The 22,348-nt window shown below is 39.0% G+C and overlaps 1 protein-coding gene across 8 annotated transcripts in view; it reads right to left on the bottom strand.

Annotated features, from left to right (window-relative positions):
* The window catches only part of UTRN (utrophin), a 449,337-nt gene that overhangs the window by 265,610 nt on the left and 161,379 nt on the right, over positions 1-22,348 (bottom strand). For all 8 annotated transcript variants that reach the window (XM_070417833.1, XM_070417835.1, XM_070417834.1 and 5 more), the window contains 11 exons: positions 21,389-21,502; positions 20,602-20,757; positions 15,815-15,985; positions 13,114-13,293; positions 9,013-9,147; positions 7,046-7,195; positions 5,941-6,102; positions 5,392-5,520; positions 4,605-4,778; positions 2,751-2,906; positions 906-1,076 (listed from right to left, as the gene is read on the bottom strand). In XM_070417833.1, the coding sequence (XP_070273934.1) occupies positions 906-1,076; positions 2,751-2,906; positions 4,605-4,778; positions 5,392-5,520; positions 5,941-6,102; positions 7,046-7,195; positions 9,013-9,147; positions 13,114-13,293; positions 15,815-15,985; positions 20,602-20,757; positions 21,389-21,502 (1,698 nt within the window). The remainder of the gene's footprint in view (positions 1-905; positions 1,077-2,750; positions 2,907-4,604; positions 4,779-5,391; positions 5,521-5,940; positions 6,103-7,045; positions 7,196-9,012; positions 9,148-13,113; positions 13,294-15,814; positions 15,986-20,601; positions 20,758-21,388; positions 21,503-22,348) is intronic.

The raw sequence follows: 22,348 nt of genomic DNA, 5'->3' as shown, positions 1-22,348 counted from the left end.
ATAATTATGCATTTCATCGGCTATTTTCTAAACGGAGAACACTCTCTCTAGTGCCTAATATCTTGACTTTCATTCACCTTTTCTCTTCACAGAGCATTCAAATTAAAGAGTTGCATCACCCCCTATGATCTCTAATCACATTCTCTTCACGTCCCACAGGCCAGCATGAGTGTAGGATGCCATAACGGATCTTGTGACTTTACAGAAATTTTTGTCACAGTATTGATCATTATTTTCAGGACTTTTCTCTAGTATACATGCCTCTTTCTTAGAAAATAAATTTGGGAAAATAAAATGCCTTGGTAAAACAAAACAATTTTGTATTCCATTCCTTCTTTGTCCACTTCAAAAGAGAACTGGAAAATCCAATCTCTAATCTCTATAATAGCAACGCAACGTAACTAAAGAGCCAAAGAAAACTCTTGGATCTTTCATTGATTCTTTTGAAAATTCTGTCTCTGTGCTCTTTACATCGGTTTGCAATAGAAAAACTAGTAACTGGTACAAAAGTTATTGTAGAAGAATTAACAAATAAATTCAGCACAACACTGTGTGAGGAATGAATGCTCAAAGAGAAATCACCAACTTATCACCAACTTTGAAAGTGTAACTATCATATTTTCAAGTGCCACATAAGCAGAAACGCCTCTGAAGGCCTGTTGGTGACAGATCAGAGTTCAACATTTTTGGAACCAAGACAAAAGTAGCTTCTTGGAATAGTTGTTTTAAAAATATTCTTATTGTTTTTCTTAGGACAGAGAAGTAGAAAAAGTAATGGAGAAAAGGGAAAGGCTATATATGTAATATAAAATGGAGAAAAATAACATCCACCCAGATTGCCCTGAACAAAAATGCCACAGGTCACGCTGGCGTGATATTGGTGGTCCCCCTGAACTATGACTCACTTTAGCCCAGGAAATCTCTGTATCCAAGTCTCCAAGCAAACCTTCCGAGTTGGATTTCTGTACCAGTTCCGTTTCAGTCACCGAAAGCCACTCCGAGAGAGAAGCAGCCTCTTTCTTCATTTTCCGGGCCAAGTGGGACGCTCTTTCCAGATCCTGTTTTCCCTCCGTCACCTGAAAAGAGGGAAGCGAGAGAGGACTAAACATGGATAATAGCTGAGGATCCAAACTGACTCGGATTGAACCCCAAGAGATATACAACCTTTATCTCTAGCACCAAGAGTTACTCACTCTTGCATTTCTGCAAGGAGACACTATACAGTCGTGGTTAAGTGTCAGGCAACCCTAGGTTTTCATCTTAGCTCTGCCACTTCCTTCCCTAAGGGACCTTGATAGAGGTATGAGCCTCAAAAGGTTGTTATGAGTTTTAAAGGAGAAAAATACATACACAAAGGACTTGGCCCAATCCTTGCAACAAAGTTAAGGGATCAGTAAGTAGTATCTTTTACTATTTTGAACAGAAGATGCTTAGAATCATCTCAATGAAGGACTCTGTTTAAAAAACATTATATTCTAGCAATTTGAGGGGAAATAGCATGATTTTCACAATCATGTTTTCCAATACCCACTTAATGAAAAATACAGTAAATGATTATGCAATAAAACCCTTTATTATTTTTTTTCTTAAAAAAAAGCAAAATGAACTGAATGAACATTTACCAGGCTCTTGATACATCTCACAAATGGTGTTAAGAAATCATACACGTTATGCAATAGAACCCACAACCACCTCTGTAATAGGACTATGACCAAGGTGACACAGCCATGGGATTAAGCCTGGTCTGAACCAGAAGCCCGAATTAGGGAACTGGTGTAAAAACCAGCAACACCATTCCCACGCATAAACTGCTCAGTCAATAAATAAATATAATGCTTCAAAAATAACTTCAGCTGTGTAATATCAAAATGATGTGCTGAGAAATGTGATCCAGTGCATCAAAATGTATCAAAATCAACAACCCAATCTTGCAGAAGTGAACACCCAGGAAATATACAGACTGCCCATTTTCACTGGTTTGAAAGTCATAACATTTTAGCTGGTTTTCTCTGGGCTCTTGTAGAAACTCAGTTACTATTTAATAACTCAAGAAGGATCTAAAATATAATCTAACGCAGCCTTTTAATATTGCCAAGTTTTCAGTTCCACACTTTTTTTTTTTTTTACTTCCCTGGTTTCAAGACTGAAATTCTCCGTGAGAGAAGACACTCAGCCTATTGGATCCAGTCAGTAAATGACCCACCACTCCCCCAACGATTCACTAAAATGCTCAAATTATAGCTGTTTCCTGAAAGGATTTTAAGTCCTGCTCAATCAATGTGACCTTCTTGTCATATAATATTTATTAGAACCCTGATGTTTGAACACTTTCAGTAGACTATTCAATTTAAATATCAATTTAAATTCAATGTTTAAAATTATGATTTTAAAAATCCTAAATGCTATTATTGGTATAAACCAATAACTTGAGTTTAAACAGGGATTATTATTTTTAAAGTTTACTTTTGAAATGTCAGTAGTCATTGAAAATATAAAGTGAATCTGGATTAAATATTAAAAATAAGTTTCAATAAATACAACTAGTAATCACTGCAATATTAGCACAAACATTTAAAAATTAATAAAAATTCTTGGAATCACTGAAAACATTATTAATACCATAAAATTTAAACACGCATTCTCCCAAATGTGAAATTTTAAAATGCACAAAAGAGAGAGAGACACACACACACACAGAGAGACAGAGAGACAGAGAGACGAGAGAGGTGGCGATGCGTTGCTGTCCTCACCTGGGCACCTAGGTCATTGTAGAGCACCTTCAGAGAAGTCAGCTGCTCGTCCAGCCCCTTGGGGTTGTCGGTTTGCTGCTTCTGAACAATATGCCTTCCTGTTTTGATTACTGTCTCCACTTCAAGCTTGACTTCACTTAGAGTTTTATAGAGTTTCTTAAAAAGAAAACAAGACAAATCGCACACATCACAGTGAAAACCCAGTAACTGAAATCAGTTCAGAACACGGCTTATCCAGATTGACAGCTATGATTTTACTACGGAGATCAAAGGGTTTTATCTTTCCCCGATTTGGATACAAGGATGAGTAAAATGTCATCAAGTTTGCAATAACTTTTTTAAATCAGAGAAGAAAACAAACAAATAGCATTTATACTTGTTTAAAAAAAACACTCAGATATGTATTTTAAAAGTTTATGAAAGTTTATGAACATTTTTCCAACATAAAATGTGAAAATATCAGGACTAAAAATTGGAATGTCTATCATTTTTAAAATTATGACTTTAAAAGTCCTAAGTGCTATTATTAGAAAAAAGCCAATTCTGACTATATTTCTGCCTATTGGAATTTGGATGTATTAGCATTCTTATTTTTTTCCTTTCAATTCTGAAGTACCAAGTCTACTACATTGGTACATATTACTTATGTAATGAAAAGATATATGACAACTCAGCATGTCAAGATGAATATGACTTTAAGAAATTTTAGTCATCAAGTCAAATTCAGAGCTGTCTTCATCTTAGTTACCTTAAACTATTCTGTGCAGGTTCTCTTGTCTCCACTCATCGTGATCCTGACCTGAAACATCTCAGGTGTCTCTGTCACATAACAGACCACTGGGCCAAGTCACACACAGTCAAGAATGGTGCTTGCTTTGTTGACCTCTATTATCTCAGTAAATATTTACATATATAAGTGTGTGCACACATGCACACACACACACACACACGCAGAAATTTATCCTATTTATTCATTCTTCCACCCATTTCAGCTTTTGAGTAATCAAACAACCTTTGGTATATAACAGACATGTGGAGATTACAGTTTTGATATGCACAAAGGACTCATCCCAAACTTTTGTCTTAACAAGTGTCATCTTCAGCTTCTTCATGATTCTGCTCATGCAGAACACTAATTCTAAGAGTGTGTATGCTTAGCCACATTTTAAAATGTATAAGCAACTGAATTTTAAAATTCAAGACTGCAATAGCAATAAGGCCTTCTAAATATTTTTTTTTCAGATCTTGGGTTTAAACTTTGATTTAAAATTAATTTTCCTAGAGAATGATTTTTTCTGTAATAATATTCCTGACATCTGTTCTAAGTATAATTTCTTCTTTCATATTTTAGATTTAGACTTTATAAATTAAAATTTAAGTATCCCTAAGAATCATTTTTTTACATGGTAATATTCCTAACATCCATTCTAAGTATGGTTCTTCTAGCTACCTCAAATTTATCCTTTAAAGGTTAGTTTATTAGTCATATTCTAACATCATACTGTGATTATGAGTGTTTCTTTGGTTTTTTAATCATATATATATATATATATATATATATATACACACACACATACATATATGTATGTATATTTATGCCTTTTCTCATTTTTTTAATTTCATGACACTGTAATAATTGATTTTACTCCCTCCTATCTATCTCCCCTATCTCTCCTAATGTCTTTGGAGGAAAATACCACACTTCCTATTTTATAAACTGTTTTTCATCATTCACCCCTATTGTTAGCACACTGGAGACAAATACATATTGAACAAACCATGTATGTTATGCTAGATGAAGCCATATTTGTTGCTGGAAAACCCAGTGAGCCCATTAACCACCAGCGCCCTCACCATACACTTGTCCAGGTGGGTCTGGATGACATCAGGATCCACGTCCTTCACATCCAGCACATGCAGTTCTGCTTTCACACCATCCAGCACACGCTTGCAGTCAAGCATGCGCTGTTCGAAGTTCGCAGGCTTCTGGAAAAGCTGGAACTTGGTGGATACCTCTCGAAGTTTCCTCTGTTTGAAGAAATGAAAATAATAAGCAATTCACATCAGAATGATAATCTCTCTCAACAGACGGTATTAGTATAACACATGCTGCTAAAAAGCTGTAAAAAAATAAAGCACCAATAAAAGCATTCTGTAAAGGAACTCAGCGAGGTTACCCAGGATCATACATCACTTGACATTCAGTGTGTCAGTCTTAGATATAATAAAAGTCTAAGCTGGCCTCGCTGAAATTAAAACTTCACTAAGTTTCTCACCTATTTGAAAACTACAGTCAGGAACCTAGAACTCAGAGTATTTGTCATGAGCTCAGAGTGAAAGTCAATCTCACATCCACCACCAAGAACTGAGTGGTGCCCAGTGTATTAGCCACACAGAACTGACGGGGACTCTGCATTAGGGGGAAGACTTTTCAAGCTAACTTCTAAACCTAGCTTGCTATCTCTTCTCAACTCAACTATAGAATCACATTCGATATCTTCCACGCATGCAATAATCTGTTCCTGCAGCTCTGCCTGGGATGCAATGCACCTGTAATGTGTCACTCGGCTCACTGTTCACATCAAAAAGAAGACCAAAGGCATCCAAGTAATCACTGCCAACACATCGCTCCCCCTCCCACCTGCAGGACATCCATCTGACTTCCTCCTCTAGCAGTCCTGCCTTCCGGGGAGGTCGGAGGCTGAGAGCGCGCATTTCTTCTCAACTCCTCCAGCGTTAGCTCATGGGCAGAGATCTCTGCTTGCATTTTCTACAAAGAGATTAGAAGGGGGGAAGATTGTATTTTTTTAAGTTCCATATAATCATATATTCCATAAGAATATGCAGAGCCCTGTTCAAGTTTCAGTAAGTTTGCAGTATAATAATAAAAACGCGGACTACTGTATGTTGTGCACAAACTATGGTCTTTGCATTTGTCATTTCTAATGTTCACTGCTTATTGATAAAAAAGGAATTTTCCCAATTTCGTAGCTAAGAAAGCTATCGTTTACCAGGGTTTCACAGAAAGGCCAAGAGAACTCCAAAACCCACATGCTGCCCCAAAAGCAAGGTCACCCTTTCTCACTGACTGCTGGTTTGGGATGGCAGGAGGGGCTGGTTCTCTTGCAGGTGAGGAGGCAATTACACTTGCTCTTCTGACAACTCAAACACCTCAGATCCATGGCAGTACCTGAGCTTCCTGCGGAACTTGGAGGGCGTCTACCCTGTCGGTCAGGTAGGTTGTGAGCTGCTTGTCCAGCTCTCGTAAGCTCTCCTGCAAAACTTGAAGCATGTGATCAGTTTCCCGCAGGACCTGGAGTTGTTTTTCCAAAGAAATCTGCTTGCTCTCTGCCTACACAGGGGATAAAACTGAATCATTAGTCTCTCAGCACAAACAGAAATAGCTGAATATAAGAAAACCCTATGATCTGATCACCAAGAAGAGAAACACAGGCTCTAGTTCAAGACTTTGGTGAGCAGTATGAATAAATAACTAGCAATGATAACAATGAAAAGGTCCTTCTGGTATCTTATATATCTTGCAGTGAGTTACTCGTTTTTACTTCTTTCTACATACAATGACAATATATAAAAATGTAAAGGTTTCCTACATAATTTATTAAACAAAGAATTTGCCACTTATTATGAATTTAAGGTTTTTCAGGAATCAGCAATTAGCCTATCAACAAGGATATAAAATATAACAAACGTCTATCAGTAGAGTGAACATATAAAGCTTTTTCCAAAGTCTAAAACAAATTTCATGCACATGTGTGTAAACCACTACTTGCTACACTTTTGAACCAAGCTTGATTCTTTTCCGGATCTCAGCATCAACACTTATTATTGAATATGGATTTGAAAGCACTAATATCCATCTAACCCTCCTAGGGAAGAACAGTTTCCTTTCTCTACTTACTGATATGAGCATGCACGTTGCAATTCATTCTGGATATGCATCTAAGACAGCTTGGCATTTTATCACAACAGCTTATGTCAAATTCTGCTGGCCTAGTATTTACTATGACAATATGAGTTATTCTTATATACAGCTACAATATAACTCAAAGGAAATGAAATAGTTCATAAACAGAAACCATCTCAAAGATAGATTTTTTTTAATCATCAAGTTTTGCCTGCCTATAGAGCTAGGTTTACTCTTCCTCAGCTAATATTTCAAAGCCCACAACACCGCCGTAATGTTCGCTACCAACTTTTTCCCTTGGTACAAGTTCTTGAAGTCAGCTCCGTCTCACAAACACCTAGTCTGCACTCATGCACGTCCCAGTTCTCACCAGGTGACTCAATTCTTCATATCGACTGTTGAAAGCCTCCAGTTTCTCACTGATTATGTCATCAAGGACCCCTCCATCAATCAGAGTCTGGCCAAGTTCCCGAATCTGGGTGCGATTATCTGCTGGATGTCGCAAAACAGATTCTAGAGACTGGACAGGGAAGGAAGGGGAGAAATCATGCACTTACTGAGGCAAAATGTACCAAGGATCCAAAAGTGTCTGCTTTTTAAACAATTAATTTCATTTTCTACCCAAGAAAAAGACTAGGAATAATTAATTTTCAAAAATATCCATCATGGTATTAAACAATACATAAAATTGAGAAAGCATGAAAGATGATATATGACAATACAACTTCATAAAATAATTTTAGTAATTATTAATTACATGGGGAAATGTTCATGGTGTGATACAAAGTTTGAAATCAGAAAACAATACTATAAAGCAAAATTATCTCAAACTGTTGATTATGTTACAAAAAATAGGTACTCAGTTTTCTATAACATATTTAGAAAGCTAGGTACTATTTTGTATACACACTTTATATGTACATAAATCTAAGTAACCTTGGAGTTAAATTTTATTATTTCATATTACAAATGGGAAAACTGAAGTTCAGAAAGCTTAAGTACTTTGCCTACATACATACGGTAAAAAGAAGAGCTAAGATTCCAACCTGACTCCTTATGATTTCAAAGTCTTTGATCCAGTTACTATAACGTACTACCTTCCAGTGTGTGTGTTAAAAAGTAATAACAATAATTAACAATAATTAGAACCCTGGCCAGTGCCTCTCAGTGGTTAGAGGTCAGTTTGGGCACCTAAGGGTTGCGGTTCAATTCCTGGTCAGGGCACCTACCTGGGTTGCGGGTTCACTCCCCGCCCCCCTCCCCCTGGGGCTTGTGCAACAGGCAACCAGTCGATGTGTCTCTCTCACATTGATGTTTCTTTCTCTCTCTCTCTTTCTCTCCCCCCCTTCCTTCCTTCCATTCTCTCTGAAAAGCAATGAAAAAAATATCCTCAGGTGAGGATTAACAAAAAAATAATAATAATAAGTAGGAAGAAATTTGCCAAAGTGTTTAAAAGTATTTATCTTAGAGTGTGTTTTATACTTTTCTCCACCTTCCATATTTCTAGAATGCACATGTTTTAATTCTCATGTTAGGAAAATATTCATTTTTAAATTAAGCTTTTCATTGTTTTCATGCTCTTCACCTCTCACTCTGCTCCCTTATCTGAGAAGTGACATCTTTTCTCCAGCAGAGCATCCAGCTCCTGGGATTCAGGTACCACCTTTGACTTACTTCTGACCTTCAATCCAGTCATCCGCTTAATTATCACGTGTCCCTACAATTTCAAAAGCATATCTATCCTCTTCCTAGCCTCTTCCACCTTTTTTTTAAAAGCAGCTCTATTGTCTTCATATTTTATTTCATTTAAGAAACAGTTATTAAGTCATCGTGAAAGAAAAATCAGGTGGATTTCTTGGCCTCAAGGAATTCAAGTTGAGCTCCTCGAACAGGATCCCACACTTCTCACTCGTTCCTCTCCACCCTGTCCTCCAACTTGTTACATCTGAAGATAACACGGTAGGAGCCATTGCAAACAGAGTCATTGCCATATCTTAGGAGCAAAAATAACTTTATGAAGAAACAAGAGAGCAATTGTCCTAATAACATAAGGCAGAGTTCTGTCCAGGGACTGGTAAAAAGAAGCAGGAAAATCACTGCAGTGCTTTCCTGACGTCTACAATACACTAATTAACAAACAAGTACCCACTTGGGGACTGAGTTAGTGGGTCACCATTAATCTAAATATAAAGGATGGTACAAACACTTCAAGCAGTAGAAGGCAACACTGAAAACTGCTGAGGGAGAAAATGCGTTGCTGGTGAGGCAGAATGTCCCTCATTTTAATACTCATTTGACTTCCCTACAAGAAATACCACAGAGGACGCAGGTGCCCACCTCCAGGGCCTCGTTGATAGCGTCTGCCTTCTCCGGCAGGGCCTCTGTGCTCCTCATTCGCTCTTCCAGAGTGTCCAGCCAGCTCGTCTCAAGGTCCAAATAGTGAAGAAGTTCAATCCAACAAGACCATACCTCCTAGAGCAGGCAAGGAGGAAGGTGCATTAGACAAGCAGCCATTTAGAGAAGCGTGTATCTCCAGGGCTACCTATTCTCTCTACTCAACAATCACTGCATTTAGACAGGAGCATAGGCGGAGATCCAGAAACTGATGAAATTGGAATTTCAAATAAATGAAATAAAACCTCATTCTCTACTAAATCACATTGGACCAATCAGAAGGAGACAGGAGGCAAAGAGGAGTGAGCTGCTCTTTACAGGAAAATAAGTTCCAAGGAACTGGTTAAAAGTAAAAAATAAATTAGTAGCAAAAAACAAAAAACAAAAGGAATATATTATTAGTTTGCTTTTAAAATAGAAAGGTAAAAGCACTCACAATTGCAACACTTTTTAACAATTATTTAGAAAACTGGAATTCCGTGGGTCTATCCTATTCCAACTCAGAGCTAATGGACGTAACAATTTGCTGTATACTCTTTCCAACGGTTTTCTAAATTCACATGAACATGTCTCTATATGCAAAGAACCATATTTTGCCAAAATGGAGTTATACTGTTTTAATGGCAATCACTATTCCCCATTCCTAAGAGGGATTCCAGGGGGATAAATTTATACCCCCCACTTCCTAGGAGAAAATTATGGGAGGAACAGCCCCTTCTCCACAGAAGAGGAGCTTATTTGACTGATAAATGTAGGGAAAAGAGTTCCACGTGAACCTCCCAGTTGGTTCTCTTTCGGATCCACTGACTGAGAGAAGCACGTTCTAGCCTGCACTCCGAATGAGTTGTGTTTACCAGTCAGGGGGCAGCGACTTTTTCCATTAAAGGCCAGACAGTAAATATTGTAAGTTTCACAAGCTAGTCTGGTCCCTGCCACAGATTCTTCTGTTTATTTTGTGTGTGTTTTTGTTTGTTGTTAATAATCCTTTAAAAATGAAAAACATACAAACCATTGTTAGCTCACAGGCCATAGTGGAAGAGACACAAACCAGATTTGACCCTCAGGCTGCAATGTGCCAGCCCTTGAATAAGACTAAGAGAGAAACGGTGTGTCTGGTCCCCCAAATTTCTACAGGTGGAAAGCAGCAGAGACATCTACTCGGCTGCAAGCAGAGCCCAGTTTCTTATGGGAAAGGAAAAATGAGCAGCATTCCCAGGAAACAGAACTGGTCCCTAATCAAGTACCAGTCCTGCCCCTGGTGTAGGGGCCCTGGCCAGATTTCAGAGTGACTATTACTACAATTCAGTCACTATTAACAGTGACTGCTATTTACCTTCCACTGCCCCCACTTTTTTGAATGGAGTGTCCGCTGAGGTTTTCCTATGTCTCGCTCACCTTTGAATGTGAGTGTATGGGGCGTGATAACCTATCTTTTTAATGGGCAAGTCTCCAGATTGAGCAGTGCCACACCTGCACCTAAAGAAACTGCCCTGAGAGTCACAGCTGTTCAGACCTGATGCTGTACTGGACACGCCTTGGGGAGTCCCTGGGACAGCGTAAGTGCATTTTGCATGTGGGAGGACTGTCACTAATGTATGACCAGAGGGTGGACTACGGTGGATTAACGATGGCCACAGTTTTTTTGCCCTTACTCTCATTAAGTGGTGAAATTCTTTTCTCCTGTCCTGAAACGTGGGTTGGCCTTGTGACTTGCTTAGACCAAAAGAATGTTACAGATGTGACACTGTGTCAAACTGCAGACCAAGCCTTTAAGAGGACTGGGAGCTTCTGCTTTCTCCCTCTGAAAAGCCAGCTGCCATGCGGTAGAGAAGCTGTGAAACTGGAAGATCACGTGGAGAGAGGCCTGGGAGATGAGAGGCCATCGTGATGTCCCCGCTGAGCCCCCAGTCGAATGTAGTCACCTGAGTGAGCTAGTCATGGACCACATGGAGCAGAAAGCCACCCCACTGAGCCACCTCAACCACAGAACCATGAGAAATAATGAATGGCTGTTTCAAAAGTCACTATGTTTTGGGGAGATTATTGGATAGCAATTGATAACTGAGACATAAGTGGGTGTATATATTACCAATATAAAAACATGGTTGGGAAGAATATACACCAACTTCTGGGTGATGATTACTTCAAGAGAGAGATGAGATGGGATGGAAAAGAAGAAAACAGGTTCCACAATACTAATGTACTTTATTTAAAAACGAGATCTGGGAAAATATGGCAAAAAGTTAACATTAGTTATAGTTAAAAGATGTATTAATAGTATTACCTCTACTCTTCTGTAAGTCTGAACTAGTTCCTGATTTCATATATATTTTAAGGAGCCTAAAAATAATCCAGGTGATACATTTGGATCCTCTAAGAAGGGCATTCTCACTCTAACTTAGAAATTTGGTCTGTTTCTGCCCAATGTTCCTTGGTAATTGCTGACATAATTTTAAAATAATTTCCACTTTTAAACCCCTTTTTTCTTCTTTTTCATTTCCCATTTTTAAAATATCAAGGCCTTATCTTTTCTCTTTTACCTATATCTTTTTTTTTGCATTTTCCTTCTCTTCTCTCAAAGTAATTCTCTCAAACTAATTTCAAAGTAACTATAAAAGTAATTCTCAAAGCAATTCCAAACCCTCATTCCTTATTATAAAATTGTCACCTCTAGATCATAAAGACAGCTTAAAGAAATGATACAATATATGGTGGGTTTTTGTTAGCCTGGGATAATTTGGGGACTCCGTTCATTATGTAGCCCAGGCGGCATGGCTCAGTGGTTGAGCATCGACCTATGAACCAGGAGGTTACCATTCAATTCCAGGTAAGTGCATTGTGGGCTCAATCCCCAGTGTGGGGCATGAAGGAGGCAGCAATTAATGATTCTCTCTCATCACTGATGTTTCCATCTCTCTCTCTCTCTCTCTCTCTCTTCTGCTCTGAAATCAATAAAAAAATCTTTTAATTAAAAAAATTATATATATATATATATAGAGAGAGAGAGAGAAAGAGAGAGAGAGAGAGAGAGGGATGGAGGGAGACTTAGTTGTTATTTTGGCTAGAAATAAAAGGAAAAGAAAAAAGAGCAAAATCAAGGGTGGTTATGACAGAGAAGAAAACATGCATAAGACTATAGTGAAGTTCAATTCCAAGATCATTCACTAGGACTTAAGATTAGGCATGCATAACACTATATGTTCTGTTTACAGAATTTTAATTTCTCAAATGAGTAACCTCCTGTATTTTACATGAGATAATATGTTAATATTAAAGAGTGAGGTTCTGTTTGAGTTGCAGCTTTCTTATTAACTAGTCTCAATTATCCATGTTTATCTTTACCACAAAATGGTTTCAGAACAAGCAAGTAATGGTTGAGTTCAGTTTAAATATTATAGTTGTGCTGTTTACCATTTTAGGATATACTTCAATATGATCATTTATTTGAGGGTGAGCTGAATTTAAATTGAAGTGTTCTTAAACTATTTTCAATGACATAAAAGTCACACTAATATAGAAACAAATAAGAAAGAACTCAATTTTATTTTAAATAAAAAAAACAAAACTCATAGAATCATCTGCATCTTAAACCCAATGCCCAGTTAATTAACAGCATATTCAAGTTCTGCTTCCTTTCAGGTGGCTCTAACTGTAGATACCACTCAAAATAAAAAAATTTTTAAACCTAGATTCCTGTCTGTGCACTAACCAGAAAAAAACAAAACAAAAGAGATTTCACAGTACATTGTTCTAGAATCTATAGAATCTGCCTATAGATCACCCGTGACATGAAAAACTTGATTTCACATATAAAAAAATGTAGTCTAAAGATGTTAAATGACTTTCCCAAGAACCTTAATTGAGGGCAGATCTTGGTCTCCTATATTTTTTATCCCTGCTTCGTTGTATTAACCTATTAACCAAGAACTATTTTCCTTTATGATCCTGTATTTGGGAAAAAATGAAGTTTTTCCAAGAAATGGAAATGGTCAGTACATTACAAAGTTTTAATCTCAGAAACACATCCCTGAGCAAATAGCATACCTCGAGTGTGTGGCACTTTCCTCGAATTCTGTTGCAAAGAAGCTGGTAATTCTCCAGCACAACAGTCAGCTCAGATGTCAACTCCTGGCCAGCAGAGGGCACCTTTGCAGCCATTAACTTGATGTTGTCCTTCAGAATCTTCACTTTCACCTCCTTCTGCAACACTTCCTCTTTCGCCCTCTGTTCCAAGGAAGGAGAGAGATGAAAATTGTCCCCCTTTCTCACTAACCAATGTCTTTCTTTTTCCTAAAATAACTAAACCAAAATTAAAACGTCTACATGATTTCAACTACCTAATTTAGAACCCTATTTAGGTAATCACTACAGAGTGCTTTTTGAAAAAATAAAATAATAAAATAAAATACTAACTATAAAATCTCACTCATTATATGCCTCAATGAATACAGTCCCACACAAACATTTTCATTTAAATAACCAGCAGGCAACGTTAGCACCTAAGTCATCCTTAAGTTATGTTTACTGACGTTAAATATTTTCAAAGTCTGGGCCCACGATAAGAATCTAAGTGAATTAATTTTAATTAGCCACTAGAGTTCTGAACATATTAGACTGAAATAAATAAATGGTCATAAAAGTTGAGATGCACCATGGTAGAGAAGTCCTTTAAAAATTATGCAAATGTATTTTTCTCTCTGTGACCGGTATATCTAGCCTTCTGATACTGAACAGCATTTCCAAGATGATAACGTTATACTAGGAAGATCTGATCTAGAAATAGTTCTTTCCTGACTCCCACTCTGCACTTAGGATAAAGTCTCACTTTCAGGAAAATCAACCAAAAACAGCTTTATACTTTCTTGTTCAGCTTGCTTTACTTCTTAATGGTTTTAACTTTCCTAGGTTGGATAAAATAGTTAAGAGCAGTGGTTTTTAAAATTCAAATGATTGTTTGGGAAAATAAAAATAAATAGAATGTTGCCCAATCGAGGGTGTTAAATCTCATTTTTCTAAACTCTCATCCCTAGAGACTTAAATAAACCACAAAACTACTAAGCCAGTACTGTAAAGAAAATAAATGAAATAAGTGGTAGGCTACCTTTAAAATACCTTATATACCGAATATTTTTAAAGCTTAAAAAAAAAAAAAAAAAGCTACACTAGCCCGGCTGGTGTTGCCAAATGGTTGGGTGCTAACCAATGAACCAGAAGATCAAGGTTCAATTCTCAATCAGGTCACATGCCTGGGTTGTGGGCTCGATCCTCAGTGTGGGGCATGCAGGAGGCAGCTGATCAATGGTTCTCTCTCATCATTGATGTTTCTTTTTCTCTTTCCCTCCCCCTTCCTCTCTGAAATCAATAAAAATATATTTTTTTTAAAAAGTTACACTAAGAAAGATGTTTCTGTGAAAATACAAGTACAATAAAAGTGCTTTGTCATATATAATAATGCAAGGATGAAATCTAATCCTTTTTTTAAAATATATTTTTATTGATTTCAGAGAGGGAGAGATAGAAACATCAATAATGAGAGAGAATTATTGATTCACCGCCTCCTGCAAGTCCCCTACTGGGGATCAAGCCTGCAACCTGGGCCTGTGCCCTGACCTGGAACTGAACCGTGACCTCCTGGTTCACAGGTTGACACTCAACCACTGAGTCACACAGGCTGGGCAAAATCTAATACTTTTTAAAAAATATCTGCACAGAGATTTTTGCTTTAGTTACACTTTTAGGCAAGTTAATTTTGGCCTAAAACATTCAATGTGTTACTTAATCTTATTTTTTAAAATAGCCTTTAATCACTATCTCCTTTGGCTTGGACACTGAAGGAGACTTGAAGTGAGGTTGGAAATTTGGGAATGATGCCCAGTTCTTTCATCATATTAAAAAAAAAGTGTTCAAGACTACTGACAGAGGAATATGAGTTCATGGGAAATATATCCTGTGGCCCCAGCCTATATTAAATCCCTTGACAATGTTCCTACTGCAACTCTACCTGCTCTAACAAACCGCTTATATACATGTGTGCCCCATGTAGTAACTGGAAGAACACATCTGATGAAATAAGGATAAACCCCAAGCAAACTGGAAAGTCTCTCTTGTTCCTAATGAAAAAAAATTATTCCTGAAAATTTTTGGAAATAGTTGTGATGGTTGCATAACATTGTGAATGTGATTGATGCCATTGAATTTTTTTAACTCATTCTCTATGATTTCCCAAGATTCTAATATAAGAAAACATCTCAGGGCCCTACTGGATTCAACTCATGGGCCATATTGAACTTCCTTCCCTTACTAGAATCACAGCAGCTCCCCTTCCTTTTTTTTTAATTTGAAATCCTCGTATGGAAGATTATGTACCATTGATCCTTGAACAACACAACGGATCAAAATTAATGAATAGCTTTTGACTCCCCCAAAACTTAACTACTAAGATCCTACTGTTGACCAATAACATAAACAGCCTTACGAATAACATAGTCAATGAACACATATTTTGTATTTTATATGTAAGGTAGAGAAAAAGAAGTTATGAAGAAAACCATAGGAAAGAGAAAATACATTTACAGTATTTATTTTTTAAATTCTGCGTATAAATGAACCCCTACAGTTCAAACCTGTGTTGTTCAAGGGTCAATTGCACAATCATGATTTATAGCCAGATGGATGACTGTTTGCGTGATTGACTGACTTTAAAGGGAGAGATAAAGCCTGCTGACATTGACTGTCCCAGCCTCACCTTCATTTCTTCCACAGCACTCTCAAGTTCTTCCGGTGACTTGTATTCAAAATCTCTCTCCAGGTTTTCTTCTTCCGCCTGGGTCATCCATTCCTGCATCTCTGATAAGTCTTTCTTCAGATTCACAACTTTTTCCTGTCTTTCAGACAACTTATTTTTGTGAAAAGAAATCTAGAAAAGAAAAGCCCATTTAGCCAAATAAACAAGTGTTAATACAGTAAATGTCAAGTTTCTAATAGTTAAAGACATAGTGGTAACTCTCCACAAAGACCCTAACGGTTAAAATTCAGATAAAAGCCTTTACACACTTTCTGCTGATGCTGTGAAAATATAAGCAATAATGAAAACAATAATGATATCTGTGTTTCTAGTACACACTTTGGATATTAATCTAATCTGGACATATCTATAATAATAAAAGCATAATATGCTACTTAGACCACACATCCTTCCGGACATCCTTCCAGACAACCTTCCAGACAAAGCCAGGCTGCGAGGGAAGCCCAGGTCCCAGATGCCAGAGGAAAGCCGGTGCCAGAAACCAGGAGAAGGAAGGCCTACTCTTGCATGAATTTCGTGCATCAGCCTCTAGTCTATTATAATTTTAAAAATGCATAACTTCCCAAATGAAGGAACCTAACCTACAGCAATAAAAGCACATGTTACAAGAAATTTTACTGTAGCATTGTTTATTGTAGGAAAAAAACCTAAATGCAACCAAAATATCCATTTTCTCCTTTTTAACAAGATTCGCTGTGCCAAAACTGGTTTGGCTCAGTGGATAGAGTGTGGGCCTGCGGACTGAAAGGTCCCAGGTTCGAGTCCGTCAAGGGCATGTACCTGGGTTGCGGGCACATCCCCAGTGGGAGATGTGCAGGAGGCAGCTGATGGATATTTCTAACTCTCTATCTCTCTCCCTTCCTCTCTGTAAAAAAATCAATAAAATATATTTTTAAAAAAAGATTCGCTGTAATTATTTCCATTTTAAAAGCATAGAAGAGGAGGCTGTTATTAACGATATTCATAAAATACTGCTCTAGAAAATTTTGGTTTTGATAATTTACTATACTTGTATATTCCACAGACACACAAAAATGTTACATGAGAAAATAGGTGTTTTTTCTCAACCTGGTTCAATAACTTCAACATTTCAGAGAAACCTAAAATACTTCCTAAGAGCTCCTCCCTCTTACTGCAAACTCACATTTACTAGAGGAGAGATACCGTCCACAGAGACCATGCTCACTCGCTATTCACCCTCCCACTCCTGTTCAATCTCACGGCAGCGTCACCTGCCAGGGCGGCTTGGCTGCACAGCTGATAGTGACCAAAGGCCAGGACAGGACTAGATGGCTCTCCCGAGAGTAAGGGGCATGGCTTAGTGGCTTTCCTGTCTCCACTCTCCAACCGGATCACAGTCATAAAAATAGAAAGGGGCTAAACAGGAGCTTTGATCTCACGCCAGTCTGGTACTCTAAGAGGCTGGCCAAGGCCTGGCTGATCAAGAGTTTAACTTGATCAGCTTCACACACACACACACACACACACACACACACACACACACATTTCTTGGGCCCCACTTCCAAAACATTCTCTTTACTAGTTTCTGGACACTAGTTAGTTATATAATTTTCATGGATCCATAAAGAAATGCAAAAAAAATAAAGACACTAACAAACTTTTCAGAAAAAGCAAAGCTCAAAATTGTAATTAACTCCCCTGAAATTATAAATTTTCTATTATCTGGCATTATAATGTGCTTCCTTTCATGAGATCCTGGCTAGGTAGAATAGATGGCATGGACTGGTTTTTGCTTGTTGATTTCATATGCCTGTCCCTTCTTAGCAAAATAAAAATTTGGCAGCATTATGTTTATCTCAAACTTCTTCAACCTTTTTACGACTCAATGAAATGCAATAGTCTGGAGGGTTGCCTCCTGCTGAGGACACTGAGCCATGTCCCCTACATTCAGTCCCATGTTTTGAACCAGCAATAATTCACAACTAATTCCATATTGTCATATGTGTACATGTATACATGTGGATAGAGAAAGAGAGACAGACAGATATAGATCTGAACGTCTATGTCTATGTCTGTCTGTATGTATCCATCACCTTCCCGGCTTCTCCCTGCCACTTCGAAACCATTTTCCTTATTTACTACCCCATTCAAGCATATAGCATCAGATTATAGCACATTTAGAGAGAAATCTGAATTTGGCTAAATTATTAGATGACTAGTGACTCTACGCGTGAAACTGTGTGAGACCTGGGACCCCGCCCGCACCGAGTCCTTCCAGAGTGCCACAGCCCCGCAGGGCCGGCGCCCCAGGGCACACGGGGCTGGCCAGGCGGGTGAGCGGTGGCCTGGCTCTAAGAAAGCCGCCCTGGGCCTCCCTGGGTTACCTGCGGGTTCCCCCGAGAAAACGGCCAAAGGCGGCGCCAGCGGCAGCAGCGGCCGCGGGCCTTTGGCATACAGCACAACATGCCTGCGAGGCAATACCTCCATCCATCCAAGGCGCGGGGTAGGGACTGTTTAAGAATAGGGTTGCCTGGCTACGCTACGGTTCCACGCTCTGCTGGGCCCCGCGGTCAGCAAGTGAGGTCACAATTCTTGTCAGGAAATGAGGTCACTGCTCCTGCGTGGGGACAAGCTCAGGGGAGCGGCCCAGGCAGTGACCAGGGAGGTTTTCTGTCCTGTCCATACCCCAGGTCAAGGCTGGGGTGGACGTGGAGGGCGGGCAGCTCCCGCCACCCCAGGTTTATCCCGACACGGACACCGGAGCTGAATCTCATCTCCCCCGGGGGCGGGGAGCGGAGGCGGCGCCCTCTGCCCTGATGGTTAGCCCGCGGGCTGCGGGGCTCCCCCAAGTCCCGAGTCCCACAGCCCCGCGGAGTGACTCCCCGAGTCCTGCCTCGCGGCCCGAGCCCTGCGGGGCTCCCTGATGCACCTCCCGGTCAACTGCCCACCAGCGCCCTCGTGCAGCCTCAAGCCCCGCCCACCTGCCCGCAGCCATCTTGTGATGGCGTGGCAGTGCGAGGACCACCTAGGCTTTTGTTAGTAAGATATTATAAAATACTCTTCTGAGTATGGTCAGGGTGTGGCAGTTTTGTGTAATAGTGTCCTCATTGAGGGGTGAGGTGTTATGATAGTTCCAAATCCTTGTCAAAAGTACATTTTTAACCAAAAACAAAAGAAATATACATGTATGTATGTATGCATGTAAGAGAGCAGGGGAGAAAATGAGAAAGCAAACACGGTAAAACATTAAAAACGGGCAAATTCAGAAACCGTTATGAGGCTGCACCCTGTACCATTATTTCAACTTTTCTTTCAGTTTGAACATATGCAAATTAAACAACTTGAGGGGAAACCATAAAAAAAAAATACTCAAGGATGTAATATAAATTTTTTATATAAACATTAACCAAAAAACATTGTATTAAGAGATATACTATCCACAGGACTGTCTGTGAAATATTCCTGTATTTCACATTTTCTCCTCTCATTTTTAACCCTTTCCTCACGACACTGCTGTTTCACTAACAAAAGAGAAGCAATCAGAAGAGTCACTTTCCCTCTCATTACCATGGAGAAACTCTGCATCAGCAATTCTTTCGCTTAGAGAGTAAATCCCGTTCCCTCTCACACATAATCACAGACTTCACTTCAGAAATTATGTTCCCTCAATCTCTTCTGCATCATTATTTTCTCCTTCTAGTATCTCTTACTTTTAAAAATTACAAAAACATCTCTTTGGATGCCTATGCACCTCACCCACCCCATTTTTCTGCTTTCTTGAATAGAAAAATGTCTCAAAGCTAGTTATACATGCTGTCCCCGTTCCTCACTTCCCGTTCTCTCCTCAACATTCTGCAATGTCACTGTTTCCAAACCACTTCAACGGAGTCACTTTCTCAGGGGCTTTAAAAGCCTCCATTTGTCAAGTCCAGCACCAGGCTCTGTGGGGCGCTTTTTCCACCCGCCTCCGGGACCTCAAACTCTCCTGGAGTTTCTCCTCTGGCCAACCTTCCCTTCTCAGCATCCTTGGCCTCTGCCCCTTCCTCTTTCCAGAGGTAAATGCTAAAGACCTCCACCTGCATGTCTAATAAGGATCTCGACTTGAACCCTTCCAGATGGAAATCATCATGTCACCTGCTCCAACAAAAGCTTCTGCTCCTTGAGTCTCCACCTTTTCAGTAAATGGCACCACAATTCACACAAAGTGAACGTTTTTGCAAAATTCCTAGCCTGTCTGTCCTTGACTGCTCACTTTTTCTTATATCACACTTCCAGGCCATTACTAGACTCTCATCTCTACTTACAAACCACGGTTCACACCTAACATTTCTCATGGCCTCCACCACCATCTCCCCAGGCCAGGAGCCATTCTCTCTTAAGGCTGCAATGACCTCTTGCCTTTCCAGATGAATCCAGAGTGATCTTAAAAGATCTATCACATGTCACTTCCCTGTTCAAAACTCTACAAGTTGCCTTCTGTGTGATGTTATCCTTGAAACAGAATCCCCCACCTTTGTCTCCAAGGCCATAAACAGCCCAACTCCCTTCCCATCTCACATCTCACCGCTCTCCAGCCCACTACCTCCCTGCTCATTCAATCCCAGCTGCAGTGTCTTTCTCGTTCTTTACTAAGCACATTCCAACTGAGGAGCCAAACTGGACAATTAGTATGCTCTCTGGTTTTCAGACTGTATGGCTATAACAGTCAATGTTATCAATGGAATCTACCTCTTGGAAAACACAGACAGTAAAGCTGAAAAACTTACCTCCTTGCTACATTTCTCCAGTTGGGTTTGGTAGTCAACTAGTTTGGTCTGCACCCAGGTTTTGATTCCAGCAACTGGACAACTTCGAAGGTGTGTCTCTACTTCCTTCATATCTTTCAGCGATGATTCCACTGTATCTATTTCGTTAACAAAAGCCTGAACACATAAATTAAGACCTTGTTGAGTTCATTTCCATAGAGGTGTATGCCATAATTATAGTTTGCTTTATCCCTGCAAATATTGTACGAACGAATGTTTGAGACGCAAAAGTTTAACTGCTTCAGAAATATTGTGCCTTAAGAAATTGATTTCACCTGGGTGCTTCATATAGACATCTGCGAAATTAGATTGGAAATACTTGACTCTCAGCAGGAAATAACACTTTTAATTAATTTAGAGAAGCCTAATGATTTCACCAACTATAAACTGTATGCAGTATTACCGGGAAATTTCAACTATTAAGTATGTTTTTCTTAATGCTTCACCATGTGGCACAATAAGAGCGATATGCAATTGGTAATTATGACACTAAGATTGTCATCGTGGCATAAAACGGCAGCTCTTGTTCTCTCTATCCAAATTTCTATAACCATGGCCAAAAATAAAATATAAATAATCAGTCACTTTTTATTAACTCTAAAGCAAAGAAAGCTTTATAATGAAAGATGTTTTATCTCAGTGTACTGTCATATCATATTCTAACAATGTTAATAATAGCCGCAAATAATAAAAGAAAAGAAAAACATGTTATTTATAACAGCAGGTCCCCTAGGTCAGCAGAGCTCACCAAGCATTGGTCAAGCTGCCTTTGTAGCCCTTCAGCATCTCCCTGGACAGCCTGCTCTTCCATTAAGAAGTCTTTCGCACCCTCCATCCACTTCTCAATGACTTTTGAATCAGCCTAATGGAACACAATAACAAAGGGGGATATTACTCAGTGACATCCAATCTACTGCATCTCAAAATCTATTGCTACTGGAAAACAGACATTTGTTTAAAACTTTGATAGCATCATTTTCATTTACTTATTTCTTTTTTTTAATATTCCAATTTTAAAAATAATAATTTTTCTTCATAAATAACTCGATTCCCCATGATTTGACAGTTTCCTGATCATTCTAAAAGTTTCAAAACACTCCCCAGCGAACCAAACTATTTTGCCTCAATGTCAGCGGTATCTATGATTAAAACTTCAAATTACAGGAAAAAAATGCTTTTCTCGGTATAAACAGCAAAATATCTTTTGTCCTTACACAATTTAGAACAAGTTTTCTTCTACAGTTAGCTACTCAGAGCAGAAATAAATAAAGAGCATAGTGGAGGGAATGAAACAGGTTGTTCTTAGTTCTGCTGGATGCTGTTATCTGAGAGCCCAGTACTGTCCGCTGCCCAGCTCCACGTTTTCATCCACAACGTACTAATACCCACAATAGCCTGATGCTGTGTATGGTGCTGGGAGGTCTAAAACAAATAGGAAAGGAAATGTTCTGCAGAGGGAAAGAGACTTCAGAGGCAGCAACATTGGGAGTGGCCCTGGAAGAATGCAAGTCAATAGGTCCAACTTGATCTCTACCACTGGAGAAAAGTAACGGTCATTTCCTTCCAAGGCCTCCCATAACACCATCGGTCAGTCTGACTTCGTAATTTCCTTTGTAGTAAGCTCACTTTGTTTCCTTGCACCTTCATTGGTTCTTTGCTTCTCGTCCAACCCATGGAATAAATATAAATTTTCTATCCTGTTCAAAAA

The sequence above is a fragment of the Myotis yumanensis genome, unplaced genomic scaffold (assembly GCF_028538775.1).
Source record: "Myotis yumanensis isolate MYYU_CA2020_CCGP unplaced genomic scaffold, mMyoYum1.0.hap1 SCAF_6, whole genome shotgun sequence".
Classification (NCBI taxonomy): Eukaryota; Metazoa; Chordata; class Mammalia; order Chiroptera; family Vespertilionidae; genus Myotis; species Myotis yumanensis.
Note: the sequence above shows the minus strand (reverse complement) of the source record. Positions and strands in the feature narration are given on the sequence as shown.